Source organism: Otolemur garnettii, unplaced genomic scaffold, assembly GCF_000181295.1.
Source record: "Otolemur garnettii isolate 467f Iridium unplaced genomic scaffold, OtoGar3 scaffold00187, whole genome shotgun sequence".
Lineage (NCBI taxonomy): Eukaryota > Metazoa > Chordata > Mammalia > Primates > Galagidae > Otolemur > Otolemur garnettii.
In genome coordinates, this window is record NW_003852582.1 from 1889935 (window position 1) to 1909789 (window position 19855).

The 19855-nt window shown below is 36.0% G+C and overlaps 1 protein-coding gene across 3 annotated transcripts in view; it reads left to right on the forward strand.

Moving 5' to 3' along the window:
• The window catches only part of DCAF17 (DDB1 and CUL4 associated factor 17), a 47608-nt gene extending 27986 nt beyond the window's left edge, over positions 1–19622 (forward strand). For all 3 annotated transcript variants that reach the window (XM_023507542.1, XM_012812086.2, XM_023507543.1), the window contains 6 exons: positions 7807–7949; positions 11427–11536; positions 14351–14441; positions 15207–15290; positions 17417–17572; positions 18348–19622. In XM_023507542.1, coding sequence (XP_023363310.1) covers positions 7807–7949; positions 11427–11536; positions 14351–14441; positions 15207–15290; positions 17417–17572; positions 18348–18494 — 731 coding nt within the window. In that variant the 3' untranslated portion in view covers positions 18495–19622. The remainder of the gene's footprint in view (positions 1–7806; positions 7950–11426; positions 11537–14350; positions 14442–15206; positions 15291–17416; positions 17573–18347) is intronic.
• Positions 19623–19855: the final 233 nt, after the last annotated feature.

The window sequence follows — 19855 nt, forward strand, 5'->3', positions numbered from 1 at the left end:
AAAAAAAAAAAAAAAAGATTTAGAATCTTTTCATTATCCCAAAAAGTTCTGTGCTGTTCCCAGTCGATTCCCTGCTCATCCCAGACCTAGTCAACCAGTGATCTGCTTTCTTTCACTATAGATTATATATTTTAGAGTTTTATATTAGTAGAGTTATTTATACCTTTTCATCTGGTTTCTTCACTATATTATTTTTGAGATTCATATTGTCACATGCCATTTTTAATGTTATTTCCATCAAAATGAGTAATAGGTAGATAAAAGATTTAAAAGTCTAGGAAAAAAACTTGGGAGAATCTTTTTATTTTAGAGTGGGAAAGGCCCTTCTAACTATGACATAAAACCCAAACCCATAAAAGAAGAAATTGATAAATTTGATTACCTAAAATAAAATTCTGCATGCAAAAACCAAAAACAGACATACCACAATATTAACATATCAAGTAACGAATAGGAGTCATATTTACAAAAATACTATAAAGGGATAATTTCCTTGATATATAAAGGGTTCTGCAGATCAGTAAGAAAAAGAATGACAACACAATTAAAAAATAATCAAAGGATATTAATGTTCAAAAGACAAGGAAGTATAAATGGCTTTTTTTTTTTTCTATTTGGGAGATCAGACCTCAGTCTGTCACCTAGGCTAAGATACAGTGGCAACCTCAAACTCCTGGGCTTAAGTAATTCTCCTGCCTCAGCCTCCTGACTAGCTGAGGCTACAGGGATGCACCACCATGCCCAGCTAATTTTTTAATTTTTTTTTGTAGAGATGGAGGTCTCTCTATGTTGCTTAGGCTGATCAGAACTTCTGATATAACATAGTTTGGTGAAAGTATAAAAAAGATATTTTCATTTATTTGGCAGATCCCTTATGTTCCCCAACAATTTGTCAATATCATATTTTGTCGGTACATATCAAAATTTTAAATGCATAAACTCCTTGAGCCCAGCAATATCACTACTAGAAATTTATCACAGATAGATTCCTGTGTAGAAACTGATAAATGTACAATTAAAACAGTGTTTCTAATAGCAAAAGATTGGAAACAATATATACATTGGTAAATGATACTAGTATTACTTCATTGTAAGCCTGTATCATAAGTTTAATTTTTAAATTATTAAAAAGAAAGAAGAATTTTTTTGCATTATATAGATCAGTTTCCAAGATGTATTATTAAGTGGAAAAAAAAAAAGGGTACAGTGGCTCATGCCTGTAATCCTAGCACTCTGGGAGACCGAGGCAGGTGGATTGCTTGAGCTCAGGAGTTTAAGACCAGCCTGAGCAAGAGTGAGACCCCATCTCCACTAAAACTAGAAAAACTAGCTGGGCATTGTGGTGGGCACTTGTAGTCCCAGCTACTTGGAAGACTGCAGCAAGAATATTGCTCAAGCCCACAAGTTAGAGGTTACTGTGAGTTATGACTACAGTGTACTCTACCCTAGGCAACAGAGTATGACTCTGTCTCAAAAAAAAAAGGGGGAGGAGGGTACAAAACTGTGTATTTAAAAAGCCTCTTTTGTGTAAAAAATATTCATAGTCAAATATTAAAGTTATATGTAGTCATATGCTTTTGTATATCTGGAAGGACACACAAAAACTTGATAAATAGTAGAGTGCTGTGGTGTCACAGCTCACAGCAACCTCCAACTCCTGGGCTTAAGCAATTCTCTTGCCTCAGCCTCCCAAGTGGCTGGGACTACAGGTGCCTGCCACAACGCCCAGCTATTTTTTTGTTATAGTTGTCATTGTTGTTTGGTAGGCCTGGGCCGGCTCCAAACCTGCCAGCTCCAGTGTATGTGGCCTGCGCCCTAGCCACTGAGCTCCAGGCACTAAACCCTAATTATTCTTTTTTGATTTTTCTTTTTCTTTTTTTTTTTAGACAGAGTCTCACTGTGTCACCCTTGTTAGAGTGCAGTGGTGTCACAGCTCACAGCAACCTCTAACTCATGGGCTTAAGTGATTCTCTTGCCTCAGCCTCCCAAGTAGCTGAGACAACAGGCACCCACCATAATGCCCGGCTATTTTTTTTTTTTTTTTTTTTTGGTGGTAGTTGGCATTGTTGTATGGCAGGCCCAGGCTGGGTTCGAGCCCGCCAGCTCCTGTGTATGTGGCTGATGCCCTACCTGCAGAGCTACAGGTGCTGAGCCTGCTTTTACATTTCTTTTAACTCACACTAAACTTCTTGCTTCCTAATAAAGTTTATTCTACAATAGTATATGTATCATAGTCTTAAAATTGCAGTACTGGTGTTGCTACTGAAAAAACTAAAGTATGGAGTCCCAAGGTTAGTATTTTTGGGTTTTTTTAAATTATTTTTTATTAAATCATATCTTTGTACATTGATGCATTTATGGGCTTCAGTGTACTGCTTTGATATACAATGTGAAATGCTTATATTGAACTAAATAACACATCCATCACAATTATACTCATTTCTTAATAGTTTTGAAATGTACCATTGCATCATGCACATTAGGTGAGGTCCCCCCAAATACCCTCCCTCCTCCCACATCTCCCCACCCCTTTCTCTCCTCTTCCCTTCTACTTTCTGGATTGTAGTTATGTTTTGCCATTCATATGACTGTAGGTGTAGGTGATTATATATTGATTTCATAGTAGTATTGAGTACATTGGATACTTTTTTTTCCATTCCTGAGATACTTTACCAAGGTTAGACTTTCTCTGTAGTTCTGTTTCTCCTTAGTGTACAACACAGTAAATGTATACAGAGTTACCATGTTTCCTTGAAAATAAGACCTACCCAAAAAATAAGCCCTAGCAGGATTTCTATGCATTTGTTAAATATAAGCTGTACCCTGATAATAAGGCTTAGTGATGGACATGGCTATGCGGAGTATCTGCATAGCCACGCCATGCATGGAGTGGTAAGGAAGACTGGAATACCTTTTATCTGCCACAGTTCCTTTCTCTGAACCGTTTACACTTGTGTGGGTAGTAACCGAGGTCACAGGCATCCTATATCGCACGTGTGAACGGCTAGGGGAAAGGAGTTCACACATCACTAGCACCAGCCCCACCAACAAGGTTGGGTCCCCCTGTCAGGTTCCAGAAAAAGATGACTTAACTGTATTTGAATAAATGTAGATTGTTGTAGTATACTTAATAAAAATAAGACATCCCCTGAAAATAAGCCCTAGTGTGTCTTCTTGAGAAAAAATAAATATAAGTGTCTTATTTTCAGGGAAACACAGTATGTGTTCAAAGGTAATTTAAATCATTTTTTTCTGTAGATTAGGTTACCAGTGTGATGTAATTAAGATCATCTGTTTCAATTTGTTTTTAATTTTGGGGGTTCACTTTTCCTTTCAATTTTGTTCTTTTTAATTTCAAATTATTATGAGGTACAGATGATTAGGTTACATTGTTTGCCTTTGTCAGGTGAAGTCCAAGTTGCAGTTGTGCCCCTCCCCCAGGAGGTGTGCCCTATACCCTTACATGTGCCTGTTAGGTGAGAGCACACTAATCCTCCTCCCTCCACCCCTCTCCTCTCCCCTTCTCCCACTTTCTTCTCTCCCCTCCCCCCATGTGAGTTTAATTGTGTTTTTCTCTTGTATGGGTATGTATTTGTTGACCTCCTGGTTTCATATTAGTATGAAGTACATTGGATTCTTGCTTTTCCATTCTTGTGATACTTCTTTTGCTTTTATTCTTGAAGTTGGGAAATATGTGTGTAATTGAAAGGTCACAACTATATAAAAAGATATATTCAGAAATTTTGATTGCAAGTCTAATTCTTAGGTCCTATTACTTCCTTCTCTTCATCTCACATCTGCCCCCATAAGTAACCATTATTTTTAGTTTCTGGTTTATTTTTCTGTTGTTTTTGTTGCAAAAATAAGCAAATATATATAAGTGTATATATATATATATATAAACTTTAAATATTGTTTTCTTTCTTATACTAAATGTGGTATATTATATATTCCATTCTATACCTTATAATTTTACTAAACACATCTAAATTTTTTCAGGAAACATTTAGTAGAAGAAATAGATAAGGTTGGCCCTCAAGGCATAGTGGCTCACACCTGTAATCCTAGCACTCTGGAAGGCCGAGATAGGTGGATCTCCTGAGCTCAGAAGTTTGAGACCAGCCTAAGCAAGAGTGAGACCCCTTTCTCTACTAAAAATAGAAAAATTAGCCAGGTGTTGTGGCACGCACCTATCATCCCAGCTGTTTGGAAGGCTGAGACAAGAGAACCACTTGAGCCCAAGAGTTTGAGGCTGCTGCAAGCTATGATACCATGGCACTCTACCCAGGGCAACAGAGTGAGATTTTATCTTAAAAAAAAAAAAAAGAAAGGTGAATTATCTCCTACATTATAGAAAAATCATTAATCATATAATCAAAATTATAGAAAAATCGTATTCTATTTCATAGCCCTTTGATAAACAATACAATAATCATTTTGTATACTTTATGTTAAAACTCTCCTTTCAGGTATATTACTATCTGAACATTCACAAAGTATTCTAATTATTCATAATTGTTACCCTATTCTTTTAACACTGTCCTCTCATAGCCTTGTAAACATCCTTCCTTTCCAACAACAGGATGATCCTGATTTGTCTTAAAATTTTCTTTGTTTTTTTTTTTGGGACAGAGCCTCAAGCTGTCCCCATGGATAGAGTGCCATGGCATTACAGCTCACAGCAACCTCCGACTCCTGGGCTCAAGCGAGTCTCCTGCCTCCACCTCCCAAGTAGCTGGGACCACAGGCGCCCGCCACAACGCCCGGCTATTTTTTGGTTGCAGCCGCCATTGTTGTTTGGCGGGTCTGGGCTGGGGATTCGAACCCGCCACCTTAGGTGTATGTGGCTGGCGCCTTAGCCGGTTGAGCTATAGGCGCCGAGCCAAAATTTTCTTAACATAAGACTGGAATCAGCTACATTCGAAGAATTTCTAGGCCTTTTTCATTGAGAATAGTATTAGAGATCAAAATTTGGGCTCTTAGGGGGCCAGGTGCAGTGCCTATAATCCCAGCACTCTGGGAGGCCAAGGCAGGTGGATTGCCTGAGCTCACAGGTTCAAGACCAGCCTCAGCTAAAGCAAGACTCCATCTGTCTCTAAAAATAGCCAGTGGGTGTGGCAGGTGCTTGTAGTCCAAGCTACTTGGGAGGCTGAGGCAAGAGAATCACTTGAGCCCAAGAATCTGAGGTTACTGTGAGCTATGACAGTACAGCACTCTACCCAGGACAACAAAGTGAAGCTCTATCTCAAAAAAAAAAAAAAAAAAAAAAAATTGGGCTCTTGGCAGCATTGGCAGGGTACATCAGAGTTGTGGGCAGTCTCACTGTTACTTTGGGTCATTTTAAACAGCTGGTAGAAAATGTATTTCTTTTAAAATACATCTATTTATATTGATTTTTCAGTTTTGAATCTATTTTACATTCTCTACAATATACCTAATTAAAATTTTAACTTCAAATTCAAACTCTAGTGGTATATTTTTCTTTCTATAATATTTTTTTTCTCCATCTATCATCATATGGTAGCCACCATGTTATCACGTAAAATAATTATATTTCTTTCATAATTTACCAACTCATGTCCTTCTTGCATTTTTCTGTTGAGGAGTTTCTGTTTTTGTTATTGCCTAAAAAGACCTTTGTATCTTAAAGATACTACCCTTTTCTTAAAAGACAAAGAAAAGTAAGCACTTTATTTTTTTTTTGTTTTTGAGACAGAGTCTCAAGCTATTGCCCTGGGTAGAGTGCCATGGTGTCATAGCTCACAGCAACTTCCAACTCTTGGGCTCAAGTGATCTTCTTGCCTCAGTTTTTCTATTTTTAGTAGAGATGATTTTGCTCAGGCTTGTTTCAAACCTGTGAACTCAAGCTATCCACCTGCCTTGGTCTCCCAGAGTACTAGGATTAGAGGTGTGAGCTACCATACCCAGCCAGAAGAGTAAGCTCTTTAAATACTATATTTGATGTGTTTCTATCTTTCATTTTTTCCTCAACTCAAGATTATCAGTTTGTAAATCTGTTTATACTACAGTTGACCTTTTAACAAAACAGGTTTGAACTGCACAAGTTTACTCATATGCAATTTTTTTTCAATATATGTACTGGAAAATTTTTTGAAGATTTGCCAAAATTTGAAAAAACTTGCAAATGAATTGCATAACCTAAAAGTATCAAAAAAGTTAAGAAGTTAAGTACGTCCCAGCTACTTGGGAGGCTGAGGCAAGAGAATCGCTTGGGTCCAAGAGTTGGAGATTGCTGTGAGCTATGATGCCATGGCACTCTCCCAAGGACGATGAAATGAGACTCTGTCTCTAAAAAAAAAAGAAGTTAAGTATGTCATGAATATGTAAAATATATATATTTACTAGTCTATTTATGTGTTAATTATGTTATTGGTAAAAGGCCCCAGTCAACAGTAGCTATTAGTAGTTAAGTTTTGAAGGAGTCAAAAGTTATATGTGAATTTTCATTTGCGCAGGATGTTATTAACCCTAACCCTCACTCCTATTGTTTAAGGGTCAACTATACTTATTTTTCTTCTGTGTATAGCTCTAAATAGTAAATTGTCTTAATGAAGAGGTGTAATAAAGCTGTGACTCTTACATGGATAGTCTTCCTAAGATAAACTCCATTACTAATAGTACTGGCCTCATAAATCAGATATTAAACTCTCAAGTTTAATAAATATGGGAGTCATAGATTCGGCCTGCCCAGACAGACAATGTGGTGTTTCCCAAGGGTTACCCAAAAAGAATTCTGGTCTTTGAAAGTTGTAGTACCTTCCGTTTGTCTGTCTAAGAGTAGAACTTTTATACTCGACTTAAAATTGTGATCAAAGTCTGGGCACAGTGGCTCATGCTTATAATCTTAGCACTTTTGGAGGCTAAGGTAGGAAGATTGCATGAGATTATGAGTTTAAAACCAGCCCAAGTGAGAGGGAGAGCCCATCTCTACAAAAAAATACAAAGATTAGTCCAGCAGGGTGGTGTGCACTTGTGGTACCATCCACTCCAGAGGCTGAGTCAGGAGGATTGCTTGAGTCCAGGAGTTTGAGGCTGCAGTGAGCTATGATGATACCGCTGCATTCTACTCAGGGCAATGGAGCGTGAGACCATAGCTCCAAAAAAAAACCAAAAAACAAAACTGTCATCGGAGAAGAATAAAAGCACCCAAGCACGAACAGAAATTTCTTTTGTACAAACCAGTTAAAGTTAACTTGTCCAGTGGTAATACCAGTAGTAGTGGCTACCCTTTAATAAAGCTTCCATTGTGACATGCCCTATTGTGTGTGGGTATATTCATTATGACTGCTATCACTTATGCACTGCAAATCTTAAGCAAGACAAATCTCATAAAGTTTGCTGAGTATACCTCTTAGTAAGGTATAGAAGATCCTTTCCTCACACTTGAAGAAATTATGAGACCCAATTACCTTGTTTCATATTGTTATGGAAGTTAGAAGTAGTATCTAACCCAATGTCCTGTATATAGTAGATGCTCAGAAAATGGTAGCTGCTTTTGTTAAGTGTACTTTGTCATTTTTTGCCCTCATAAGCATCTTTAGCCCACTTTTTATCTCTGCTTGCCTGTGGGGCACACCTAAAAACAGATGTCTAGAAAGTTGACACATAGCCTAATATTTGTGTTCTACTAGCTTTCTCTCTTCTTACAAATAAGCCTCTTTCTTGATTGTATTTTATTTTCTTGGACATAGTAATATTTTCCTTATTAGAAATTCATATCTGATGTATGCAAATAAAGGCCACCAGAATAGAGAAGCTAATAAATTCCTTCTCTCATCTCTGCAGACCCACCACCACTGCTCTTTGAGGTGTCATCACTGGAGAATGCTTTTCAGATCGGAGGCCATCCTTGGCACTATATCATCACACCCAATAAGAAGAAACAAAGAGGAGTTTTCCATATTTGTGCCCTAAAAGACAATTCTTTGGTAAATCTGAAGGATCAGACTTTTTAATAGTAAATTTGTATCAAAAATTCCTGGGCAGTACCTGAGGCTCACTGAGTAGGGTGCCAGCCCCATATACCAAGGGGTGGCCGGTTCAAACCTGGCCCTGGCCAAACTGCAACAAAAAAATAGCCGGGTGTTTAGGCAGGCACTTTGCAGTTCCAGCTACTTGTGAGGCTGAGGCAAGAGAATCACCTAAGCCCAAGAGTTTGAGGTTACTATGAGCTGTGATGCCACAGCACTACCAAGGGTGACAAAAAAAATTCCTTATTCTGTACCTCTCTAGTAGGTCCACATTTCTAAGATACTTTATTTGTTTTAATAATTTGTGAACAACAAAAGAGAAAGTGAGAAAAGAGAAAAGAAAAAAATAATTTGTGAACAATTTAAAATATAGACGAAAACAGAGAATTGCAAACACGTATGTATAGTACCCATAATTTTAAAATGTTAACATTTGAAAATTCTTAGAGCACCAAGAATATTTTAGTTTTTGTTTTCTTACCAATCTCCCAGCAAGGGAGATGTCTCAAGTGCTACAGTGAGATTCCTTGATGGAATATGTTCAAGCTGCCTGTGAAAGTGCTGGTGGAATGCATTGTTTTTTCTGCTTCTACAGGACAGTTGCTATTTGCCTTCTAGAGCAGAACCAGATAGAACTCTGGTGGTCACAGTGTAGGCATTCAAAGGCTTTGAATTTTCAAGAATATTCTTATGTTATTTATAGCAGAGTAGGAAGAAATGGTACAAGATAAAATAGAAAATAAAATAGAAAAGAGTTTTTATCCCTTGAATTCATTTTCTTATTTTCTTTTTATAAGTGATTGAAGCATTGGTTTTTTATTTAATAAACATTTATTGAGGGCCCACCACATGTCAGACATGGTTAGGGACACATTCCCTTCCCTAAAGTTGCTTAAACTCTCTAAAGAAAGCGACACATAGAAAAAGAAGGTGCTGTGTATTAAGTACAGTGGCTGGAATTGTGCAAAAATGAGTCCATAGAGAAGTGGAGTTCTATTTTTGTGTTGTATTGCTGATTAGTTTTTCAACCTCTTGATACAACAGATAAACTCTTTTTTTAAGGCAGGCTCAGCTATTCCACACCCATCTTTTCTTGGTCCGTGCTCAGTCACTGTTGGCTCCAGTGGCTTTTAGCGTCCCAGATCACCTTTGTTAAAGATCAGCACAGGCTTGGATTTATTATTCCCTCATTGTCATGGATAGTGTCTATGTTGAATTCCAGTTTTCTTTTGTAGGAGCCTTGTTCCTTTCCATTTTCTCATTTGCTTGTCACATGTGGCAGCCTCATGGCTTTCTTTATTAAACTGAGCTTTAAAATCTAGCATTTGAGCAAATAATAAAAACTATAGGAAGTGATAATAAAGCTGCCTCATATTTAGCATAAAGAGAGATGATTTTTGTGTATGTGTTCTATTTGGAGATAATAAAGAGAACAATCTCCAGAAGAAAGATATATATAGTATGTATATGTTTTATATTAAAGAAGTTACCTGGAACTAATGTTATCATGGGCACATCATGTTTGTAACCAATGTCAATGGTTACCACTGTCAACAGTTACAGTCAAGATGTTTAATTGAATTAACTTTTTTATATGTAAAATGTAAAATCATCATCCTATTAGAAATAATTAGGATACTTAAAAATTCTTGGCAAATTAAAACTCAGTAACTCAATATATAAAATGTTTTTCAAAAATTTTTAGGTCACGTTATATAGAGCACTTGTGTTGTAGCCCCAGCCTACTTCTTCAGTCTCATGGCTCAGACCCTATACTTCTCAATTTGGTTTTATCTGGTACTCGTATATGTACATGCTATGGATTAACACTTTGGTGTTTTGATTTTTGTCATCTTTTCTTCCTGGCTATTTTCTGCTTAGCCTTACCCAAGCTTTTTTTTACCTCCCAAAATTCTGCTTGCTTGAGTTTGGGTGTTCAACAATATCCTGTATGTGGCTCAATCACTTTATTTTCCACACTGCCTTACTATTTTCTATTTTATTTTCTCCCTTCCCCAGACTACAAGATTCTTGATGGCAAAGATTATGTTTAATTCATGTCAGTTATGAATGCCTAGTGTGATACCTAGAACATAGTATCCTGTCACTATAGGCAGTCCCTGAGTTACAAACATCCAACTTATGTACAACTCACACTTACAAATGGGGGCTATTCCAGGTAGGTAAAATGTACCTGTTCTACCTGTTCTAACTTACATATAAATTAAACTTAAGAATAAACCTTAGCATATCAAAATTTTTGTGAATATTTAATAGGAAAAATGGTATCATTCCATTTTACATTGGCGAAATCAAGGAAATTAAATGGCTTGAATAAAGCCAGTGAAGTTAATGTATCCAAGCTGACATTAGTTCCCAGTGCTCCTGTGTACAAAATAAAACATTTGGGTACATATGTTGTTACATATCATAGAATGTAACCACATATTCAATTTAGTATCTAAATATACTACAGTAAGATCTCTCTTCTTGCCTTAATGCTAAGTAGTGTTAGACCGCTTCCTCAGACATTCGAGTTTAACATTGGACTTATCCAAGGAGATTATATGACCCCTGTCTGAGACTATAGGTTTGGTTACGTGTTTATTTTACTGTTACCTGCTCTTCTGATTGACAGGATGGGAAAGGCAGGAAGAAGTTGTAGGGAGCTACATGTACTTAATTGTGGCAGAGTTTTATAATGGAAAGTCCACAGACTTTGGATTCAGCTGTGCTATTTAGTAGGTTCAAAACCTTGGGCAAATGACTTATTCTCTTTCTGTTTTGTTTCCTTATCCATAAAATGTAGATAACAATATTTGCTGTATTATTAAGATCAAATGAAATAGTGACTGTAAACCATTTATTGGAGTTCCTGACACAAAGTAGATGCTTGAGATATAGTAATTCTTATGTTATATTATTTGTGAAATATAATGTATGGTAAAAGTAAATCCATGAAATTTCTGAATTTATATGTTCTAAATTTCTTGAATTTGAATATCCTCATTCAGCTCTCATGTACATCCCAGTTCATGCCAGTACATCCCAGTTATCTTCCTTGGATGTTTGACTTACTGATCTATAACTGTGTTAGGTTTTTTTTTTTTTTTTGAGACAGAGCCTCAAGCTGTCGCCTTGGGTAGAGAACCGTGGCATCACAGCTCACAGCAACCTCCAACTCCTGGGCTCAAGTGATTCTCCTGCCTCCACCTCCCAAGTAGCTGGGACCACAGGCGCCCGCCACAACGCCCGGCTATTTTTTGGTTGCAGCCGTCATTGTTGTTTGGCGGGTCCGGGCTGGATTCGAACCCACCAGCTCAGGTGTATGTGGCTGGTGCCTTAGCCGGTTGAGCCATAGTCGCCGAGCCAACTGTGTTAGGTTTTAAAAATTATTTTATTTTCCCTTAATCTGTTTTTTTTTTCCAATTTCAGGCAAAAAATGGGATCCAAGAGATGGAGTGTTGTTCTCTAGAATCTGACTGGATCTATTTCCATCCTGATGCTTCTGGTAGAATAATACATGTGGGCCCAAATCAAGTCAAGTGAGTAATTTCATTAACACTTTAAAGTTAAAGGTAGCATTTATTGGCATCTTTATTTTTGCTGCCTAACTAATGAGCCAGTTATAGAAGTATTAATAAGAAGCTTGTTGGGCTGGGTGTGGTGGCTTACACCTGTAATCCTAGCACTCTGGTAGGCCCAGGTGGCTGAATTGTTTGAGCTCAGGAGACCAGCCTGAGCAAGAGCGAGACTCCATCTCTACTAAAAATAGAAAAAACTAGGCAGGCATTGTGGTGAGCGCCTATAGTCCCAGCCACTCAGGAGACTGAGGCAAGAAAATGGCTCGCTTAAGTTCAAACATTTGAGGTTGCTGTGAGCTATTATGCCACGGCACTCTACCAAGGGCAACAAAGTGAGACTGTCTCAAAATAATAATAAGTTTGTTATATAGTGCTTCCTTAGAGACTGACAACTAGAAAACCTGGCTTTATTTTTTCAGCTTCATCATTACTGTTTACAAAAATCACGTTGAATAAGTTCTTTGATGGATTAATACATAAGCAAAAGGAATTAGAGATTGGTCCTTCCTCATCAGGTCTTAATTATCTAGGACTAATAAGAAAGAAGATGATGTGACTTTATTCTGAAAGACAGCTTTGCCAGAGGAAAGGTAGTGGATTGTTTGAAGTAAACCTTGTTTTACTTTTTTTTCAGGGCACACACATCTCCTGCAAGTTGACCTTCCTTGAAACACTCATTTGGCTTCCCTAACACCAAATTCTCTTGAATTTCCTTCCCTCTCTCAACTGTCTCTTTTCGTATCCTTTCATGTTCTTCCTCCTCTTCCCAGAGTTGGATGTCCTCAGGACTTAGGTCCTCTTTGCACTCAGCATTCCCTTTCTGCATGATTCTATTTATTCCTTTAACTTCAAAAACCATGTATATGCCAAAACTGCAAAATTAGTATACAAGCCCAAACTTTTTATGTAATATCATGTTAGAAATCAAAGCATTCTTTACACCTTCTTACAGCTTGTCTTTCATCTATACATACATTTAAATACTCATATGCCTTCTTTTTCTATCTTTCTCTCATTTACACATACATATTGAATTTATTTTGTTACTAAATATTTCTTAAATCTAACTATTTCTGCTCTTGACCTCTGTCATCATTAACTTACTATAGTCATTGCTTCCTTCTATGACTTCCAGAATCCACTTTTGTACTCTCTGTTTTTCTTCACAGTTGCTAGAATGAATACATGAATACAAAAACCTAAGCAAATGGATTCTATTGCATTAACCTTTTTATTTCTTTTCATTGCTCTTAGGATAAAGACCATTATAGTTAGCAAGGTCTGAAAGATCCTTCTCCCATGCAATTAACTTTAGTCATACTGTTTTTCAGAAAGCTTACGGACCTGTTCCACCTTTTTGGATTCTGTTTCTCCTACCCAAGCTTCTGCCTAATTTTTATTCATAATTTAGTGTAAATGTCACTTTTTCTCACAGAGAGCTTCTTAGATCTGCTTGCCTATTGTACTTTCATAACACCTGCTGTATAATCTTCCTCTATAACACTTAGAGTAATGTTAATTATTTATGTGGTTATCTGTTTGAATATCTGAGTTTAATATCATAAGCTCCGTAATAACAGAGAAAGGGTCTGGTTGGCTGACACTTTCAACCCCAGCACTGAGCATAATGCTTGATACAGTAGAATAGAAGGAAAGCATTTCTTTTTTTTTTTTTTTAATTTCAGATTAATATGAGGGTCAGATTATTAGGTTACATTGTGTGCATTTGTTAGGTACAGTCCAAGTTGTAGTTATGCCCCTTTTCTTTATTCTTTATACTTCATGAAGCAGTATACTTTATATTCTCTGCATCTGTTATGAAGGAGGATGAAAGGATTTAATTAAGTAACATGATTGACTTTTATAAAACATCATAAACTATGATTCAGCTTTAGTAAGCTTTACTTTTAATGTTTATTGCCTTATCCTTTTAACCTTTGTTACCGCCCATGTTAGTTTGAATTTAAGAAAATAAGGCATACAAAGAGTACGTGCCCTTTTGCCAGGTTTTAAAAGATAAGTATTTTTAAATATTGGCACTAATTAAGATAATTAATTGAGTGATTTAAGATGTTGTCTAATTTTTTTGTCTTTGGTAACTCTGAGGCCTCCAGCCCCTGTTGGTGGTCACAATAGTTGCTCCTCTCCACTCTCCTCTTTGCCTGCATCTGAGACTTTGAGCTTAGAAAATATTGGGCTTTTGAAGTTTTTAATGATGTGAATGGATTTGTGTGGATAGTGAGCAGATTATTGTACTTTCTCTTAATAAGCTTGATCCATGAGTCTATTTGCACTCAGAATCTAAATCTTTAACTATAACTAATCTTAAGAAAAAGTATTGTCATTTGCAGTTTTTAAATATTACTCTATCATAAAAACTCCTAGTTTAGATTTAGTTGCTAATTCACTCTCATAGTTAACTCTAAGTGTTGTTCATAAGTATCTTATTCTATCTTCAGAAATAAAAATGCAAATATTGGTATAATGCCATTGTGAAAGCTGAAATGTTAAAGACCTATTGTAGGATGGCAGAAATGAGTTTCTTCCAGTAACTGTCATTAAGCCAGTTTGGAAGCTGGCTTAGCCCTGACAAAATCTCTGAATTTGACGGCGTGATCCTACAGCAGTACTGCAAACTAATCCCTAGGAGAATAGAACTAACTCAGTACTGCTACTATAAGTTTTATTTGTTGAGTTTCTTTCCAGTAGTTCAACTTTGACACTTTGATGGTGTTTTGAAGTCTTAGGTTCTCAAAATTCTTTTTTCCTTTTTAGAGTTTTAAAGCTAACTGAAATAGAAAATAATAGTTCTCAGCATCAGATCTCTGAAGATTTTGTCATTTTGGCCAATAGAGAGAAAAACAAAGTAAGTCAGGAATACTTTAAAACCATTCATATGTCATTGTTTTTTCTTTAGACAATATAACAAACAAATGTATTTGCCTTTAAATGTGGCTAAAAACATTTTACTGTACCTTTCCTATGTAAAAACAAACACAATTAAATTAAAACTTTAAAAAATGAATATGGCTGAAAACAACAGCACAACCCTTACAAAAGTCTGTTCATGTTACTACATGGTAGCCAGTGTTAGCCATGTACATGGGATTGAAGAGAGTTGATTACATTGAGTTTATATTATTTCTCTTTCCTTTCTGGATTTCTCTTTTAAGTTTTTATTGATGAATTATGAACCTTTAGGTCTAACTAATTGTACAAACTTAGGTTTAGTTGGGGTATATATAAATTTTTAAAATTTACGTACCATACTTGTAAGTCCATATGGTACTTTTCCTTTAGTGTATAAATTAAGAACACGGAGAAAATAATGGGGAGGGAAATTTTTTAAATTTGCTGTATTATACTAAGAAAAAAGTCATAAAGGCAAAGCAGCAGCAAATCTATAACTTTTTAATTTATGTCTACGATGGCATTTTATTCATTTAAACTTTTATTAGTATTTTTACTAAGTGGAGGATCAGAAGTCTGATTCAGAACTTTCTCATGTGAGGAAAGAATTATGGATGTTGGAGAAGAGTTGGTTAGCTTCACCTAATTTGTTAATACAGTTTTGCCTGTTACTGTATATAAGAGAACTTGTCATATCTTTTTATTTCTTTCCATATGATAGAACGAAAACTTATTCACTGTTACAGCTTCTGGACGAGTGGTAAAAAAAAGTTTTCACCTTCTGGATGATGACCCAGAACAGGAGGTATTACTTTAGCCAAATATAATAAACCAAACCAGTGTGTACTTGCATCATGCATTTCAAATTAGTGCTTCTCAGAGCTGAGGGTAGAAGTTGGGGTCACGGGGTTCTTTCTGTACAGGTGGAGTGATTAGGATTGTGTATACTATTTAAACATAGTAGCCCCACCATCCTCTCTTTTCATATTGGATTTATTCATAAAATTTTGTTTATAGGACTAAAATAATTTGAAAACACTGTCAGCTTATTATTTTGTTAATGTGTATACTTTCTAGAGAAATCTCTTATTAGAAAATTCTTGGGTTATATCCTAATGACTTTGTGCCTGTTGCCTTATTTTTTACTTACTAGACATGGATATGTTTGTTAATGTTCATGAGCCAGAGAATGGTATGAGGGGAGAGTCCTCACTTGGCTTTGCCAATTTTTTATCTCTTTCCTTTAAAGAGGCATTGGAAGTACTTATGAAATCAACTGACAGTGATCATGCTCAAGCATATAACCATTGCATAAACACTAAATCCCTGTAGAGCACTTAACTATATTGTTTGTGTGTGTGACCATTTTTAGATAGAAGTATTTTAAAATAGGCTGGAGGTAGTCTAGTATATGGCTGCCCTTAAAACCCAAATATATATATATATATTCTTTTGTACCATGGAAACCTATTGAGACTAAAACAGAAAGCTCCCTACTCTTTATATAAAGCTATATTCAAGAAAGATGTACTAAAATTACCAACAGGTAGCATGAATAATTAAGAGGGAAAAGGTGATAACAAAAAGAGAGATGATTGATATCATGAGATTAAAATACAAAATGTTTTAGCCTGTAAAGGAAAAGTTGAAAGGAGTTGTGTCTTAAATCTACTTATGTAAAATCACTGACATCCAAGCAGGAAATCATTCTTTGAAGTTTGACCATGGTAAGATGAAGGGGAAAAAAGTAAATAAAAAGGAAGCACACACAGGTAATAAAAGTGGTAAAGGCAGAAAATGTCAATGGATTAAAGAGCAGTTTGACCAGATGTAAATGATGGATTAGTGCTTGGCGATTAAAAGAAACTTGCTATGCATGTCTTTTATGTCAGGCATTCAGCCAAGGTATACTCTCCTATGGTTCATTGCTGGATGGTTGGATGCTGATCCACTTCCTTTGAGGTTTTTGAAGTTACAGATTTTCTTCCTTTAGACAGAGTTATGTGGTTTTTCACTTGATCATAGCTAACCTCTCTTGCCCAAGAGCTAATCTCCTCTTGTCCCAGTCCTATTCTGTGGGTTGGAGTTCAGTTTCTGATATTCTCCTTCAAGTATAAGAAAAAGGTTTATTACAAAACCCAAAAGGATAAGGCCAGGCACAGTGGCTCATGCCTATAATCCTAGCACTCTGGGAAGGTGAGGTAGGAGGATGCCTTGAAGCTTTGGAGTTTGAAATCAACCTGAGCAAGAGTGAGACCTCATCTACTAAAAACAGGAAAATTAGCTGGGCATAGTGGTGGGCTGTAGTCTCAGCTCCTCGGAAGGTTATGGCAGGAAGTTCATTTGAACCCAGGAATTTGAGGTTGCTGTGAGCCTGGGCAACAGAGTGAGACTCTCAAGAAACAACAAAAAAAAAGTTGGAAAATAAACTCATAAATAGTATATTACAGGTTATTAGTCCTTATTGAAATGACTGGAGTTTTTTTGCTGTTTGTGTTTTTCTGTATGAGCACTTTTCAGAGTTCAGTGAAACCTCTTCAGGTTTCAGTGACTGAGCTTCATATATCCTGTCCAATCTGGGAATCAGCAAACACACATGTCAGAGGCAGCAGTTGAATATGTCTTTTTAATTTGGAGAAGTTCTGGTTTGTTATCATTGTAAAGCATTCAGTTATACTTGGGCGGAGATCTATATAGACTTGGTTCTGTTTGCCCAAAACTGTAGGATAGTGCTTAACTCTTGAAAATTCAGACTGATGTTTTACTAAGCATATAAGTAAAGACATATCTCCACCTATTATCCTACTCATTCTTCCTTCTCCCATATTTTTGTAAGTAGTAAAATAGTTAAACATCGAATGTAGGCATAATCCTAACTGAATAACTAAAAATTTTCCCTCATTCCCTGCATCTTATCCATCTTTACTGTAGACTTTTAAAATTGTGGATTATGAAGATGAGTTGGATTTGCTTTCTGTGGTAGCTGTTACTCAGATAGATGCTGAAGGAAAAGCTCACCTGGACTTTCACTGTAATGAATATGGAACTTTACTTAAAAGCATTCCACTAGTAGAGTCATGGGATGTGGTAAGTAGTGTTCATGGAATACAATTTAAGAGGTTTTTTTATAGGTACCTTTTATCAGAATGGATATTACTGTGTTCATGTCAGTTCAGAGTCAAGTATGCTAGTGGCCGTGTGAAACAGTTTATTACCCTATACACAGAACAAAATAAGTACCTGTGCCTTCCTCCACTTGGCATGAGGAGATATCTCCTTACCAGTGGCCTTAAAGATAAAACTTTATATGTTTCCGTGAAACATGCTGTTTCCTTACTCTGGTCCTTGATTTTCTCCCAAGTTTGGTAGCATAAAAAAAAAATGGAAGTACCCTATAATAAATCTCCACCATTATAAATAGAGACTGTATCTAGGCATGTAGGGTTCCCAGGTACTTTTGGAAATACTTGATCTTTTACTATTATAGAATATAAAAGTTATAAAGAATAGTAGACATTGTTTTATCTAGGCCTTGTTTTATCAGTGGAAAACATGAGAGTTTTAGCAACTTGTATATGATCACACAGTGAGGTAGATAGTAACGGTGTTGGCAGTAAGACCTGGGTATTTAGGATCCTGAATCCAGAGTTCTTTTTATTCTCTATATTCTATAGAGTGGTTTTTTTTTCATTAGTAATCTGCATATTTACAAATAATGAAAAATAAACCTATTTCTGGCAGCAATTTTGCCTTTAAGTGTATGTTTGAAGATCACTAGCATAGATAATGTGACATTTTAGTGACACAGTGGTGAATATGGTTATGTGAAAAGGGGAGTCTATGGATTATATTTTTATTACAGACATACAGCCATGAAGTCTACTTTGACAGAGACTTGGTGCTGCACATAGAACAGAAACCCAACAGGGTCTTCAGCTGCTATGTTTACCAGATGGTATGTGACACTGGGGAAGAAGAAGAAGAAGAAACCATAGACAGAAATTGTTAAAAAGAGTGAGATAATTGTAACTTAAGAGACTTTTAGCCAAATGCCCCAGCAGTGGTGTCCAGTCCTCCTTTGTGTTATCTGCATGGCATATTCTCCAGTATTTTCCAGATTTTAGATGACTGTAACTTCTTTTTTAAACTCTTGCTATGGAAGGTTGTCAGGACTTCATTTTATGTAAAGATTTTTTAGAATGCTGGCCCAGGAAATCTAGTGTTCTGGGGCTTTGAACTAGGTGGTAATGTACATATTTTCTGGGTAACAGAAAAGGAAAGCTTAATTTCAGTTGTTGAAGAGAGAGTCAGTGATGGGAAGGTGGAATTTTAATTGATAAGGCTAGAAGAAACAAACATAAAGATACAAAAGCTACAGAAAGAGATCCCATATCCTCTATACCAAACGTTGCTTAAGGATGAGAAATGAGATAGTAATGTGAAAGCATACTTTTGAGCCAAAACATGTAATCACAGTTTTATTTAAAAAAATAACTTATAAACTTAGGATTCCAAGGAAATCTTAAATGAAACTTTTTAAGATATGTATCCTATTTAACTCTTAGTATGTCTAAGTATGTTTTTCTCATCATTCCATTTATTAAGTCAATCTGCCAATTTTTTTAGGCAATATTTTCATACCCATGTAGTAAGTTAAAGGTATCCTTGCCTGCACCAGTTCTGTTGCCTGAAGAAGACTAGATGAAGTCCCAGGAGTTCTTACTAGTTTGGGAGTTACCTGACTCGCCAAAAGAGAAATTTTGGCTATCTTAGTTATGAAATGAATATTTTTCTGTTTTGTTAGAAAAGATCTTAATATGAATATGGTCCTTGAACTTCAATAATCATTTTTGAGACTGTTAAATAAAGGCTACCTAAGTAAGGGGATAAAGTGTTTCTTTGTGCTTTTTGTTTGAGAAATCCAGTTGTTTGCAAACAGTGCACATGTTCAGCACATTTCTGTGATTTAACCTCAAAAGAATAACTATTTTAAAAAAAAAGAGAGAGATGGAAAGGAAACAGCAGTAAAAATCATTCGTGATTCAAGTTTAAGGTTAAAATATGGAATTTTTAACTTGGATGATTTACATTAAAATCCTTCAGTTTTGGCTTGATCCCATGTTAAGAATGATGTGAATTCTGCCCTTGAAAATTTGCAAATAAATTTCACATTTGAGGTGTTATTTGTTCCAAAAGTCAAGGACTTCATAGCAGAATCTGTAAATTTAAAAGAAAGGGAATACACCTAAAACCATTTTGTGCAATAGAAAAAATTATTGATATTTTACAATAAGGGAAAATATTTTTATATGGGCTAAAAATAAATCTTTCTGAATCTAATCCTTTGTATAATAACCATCTAGGAAGTAG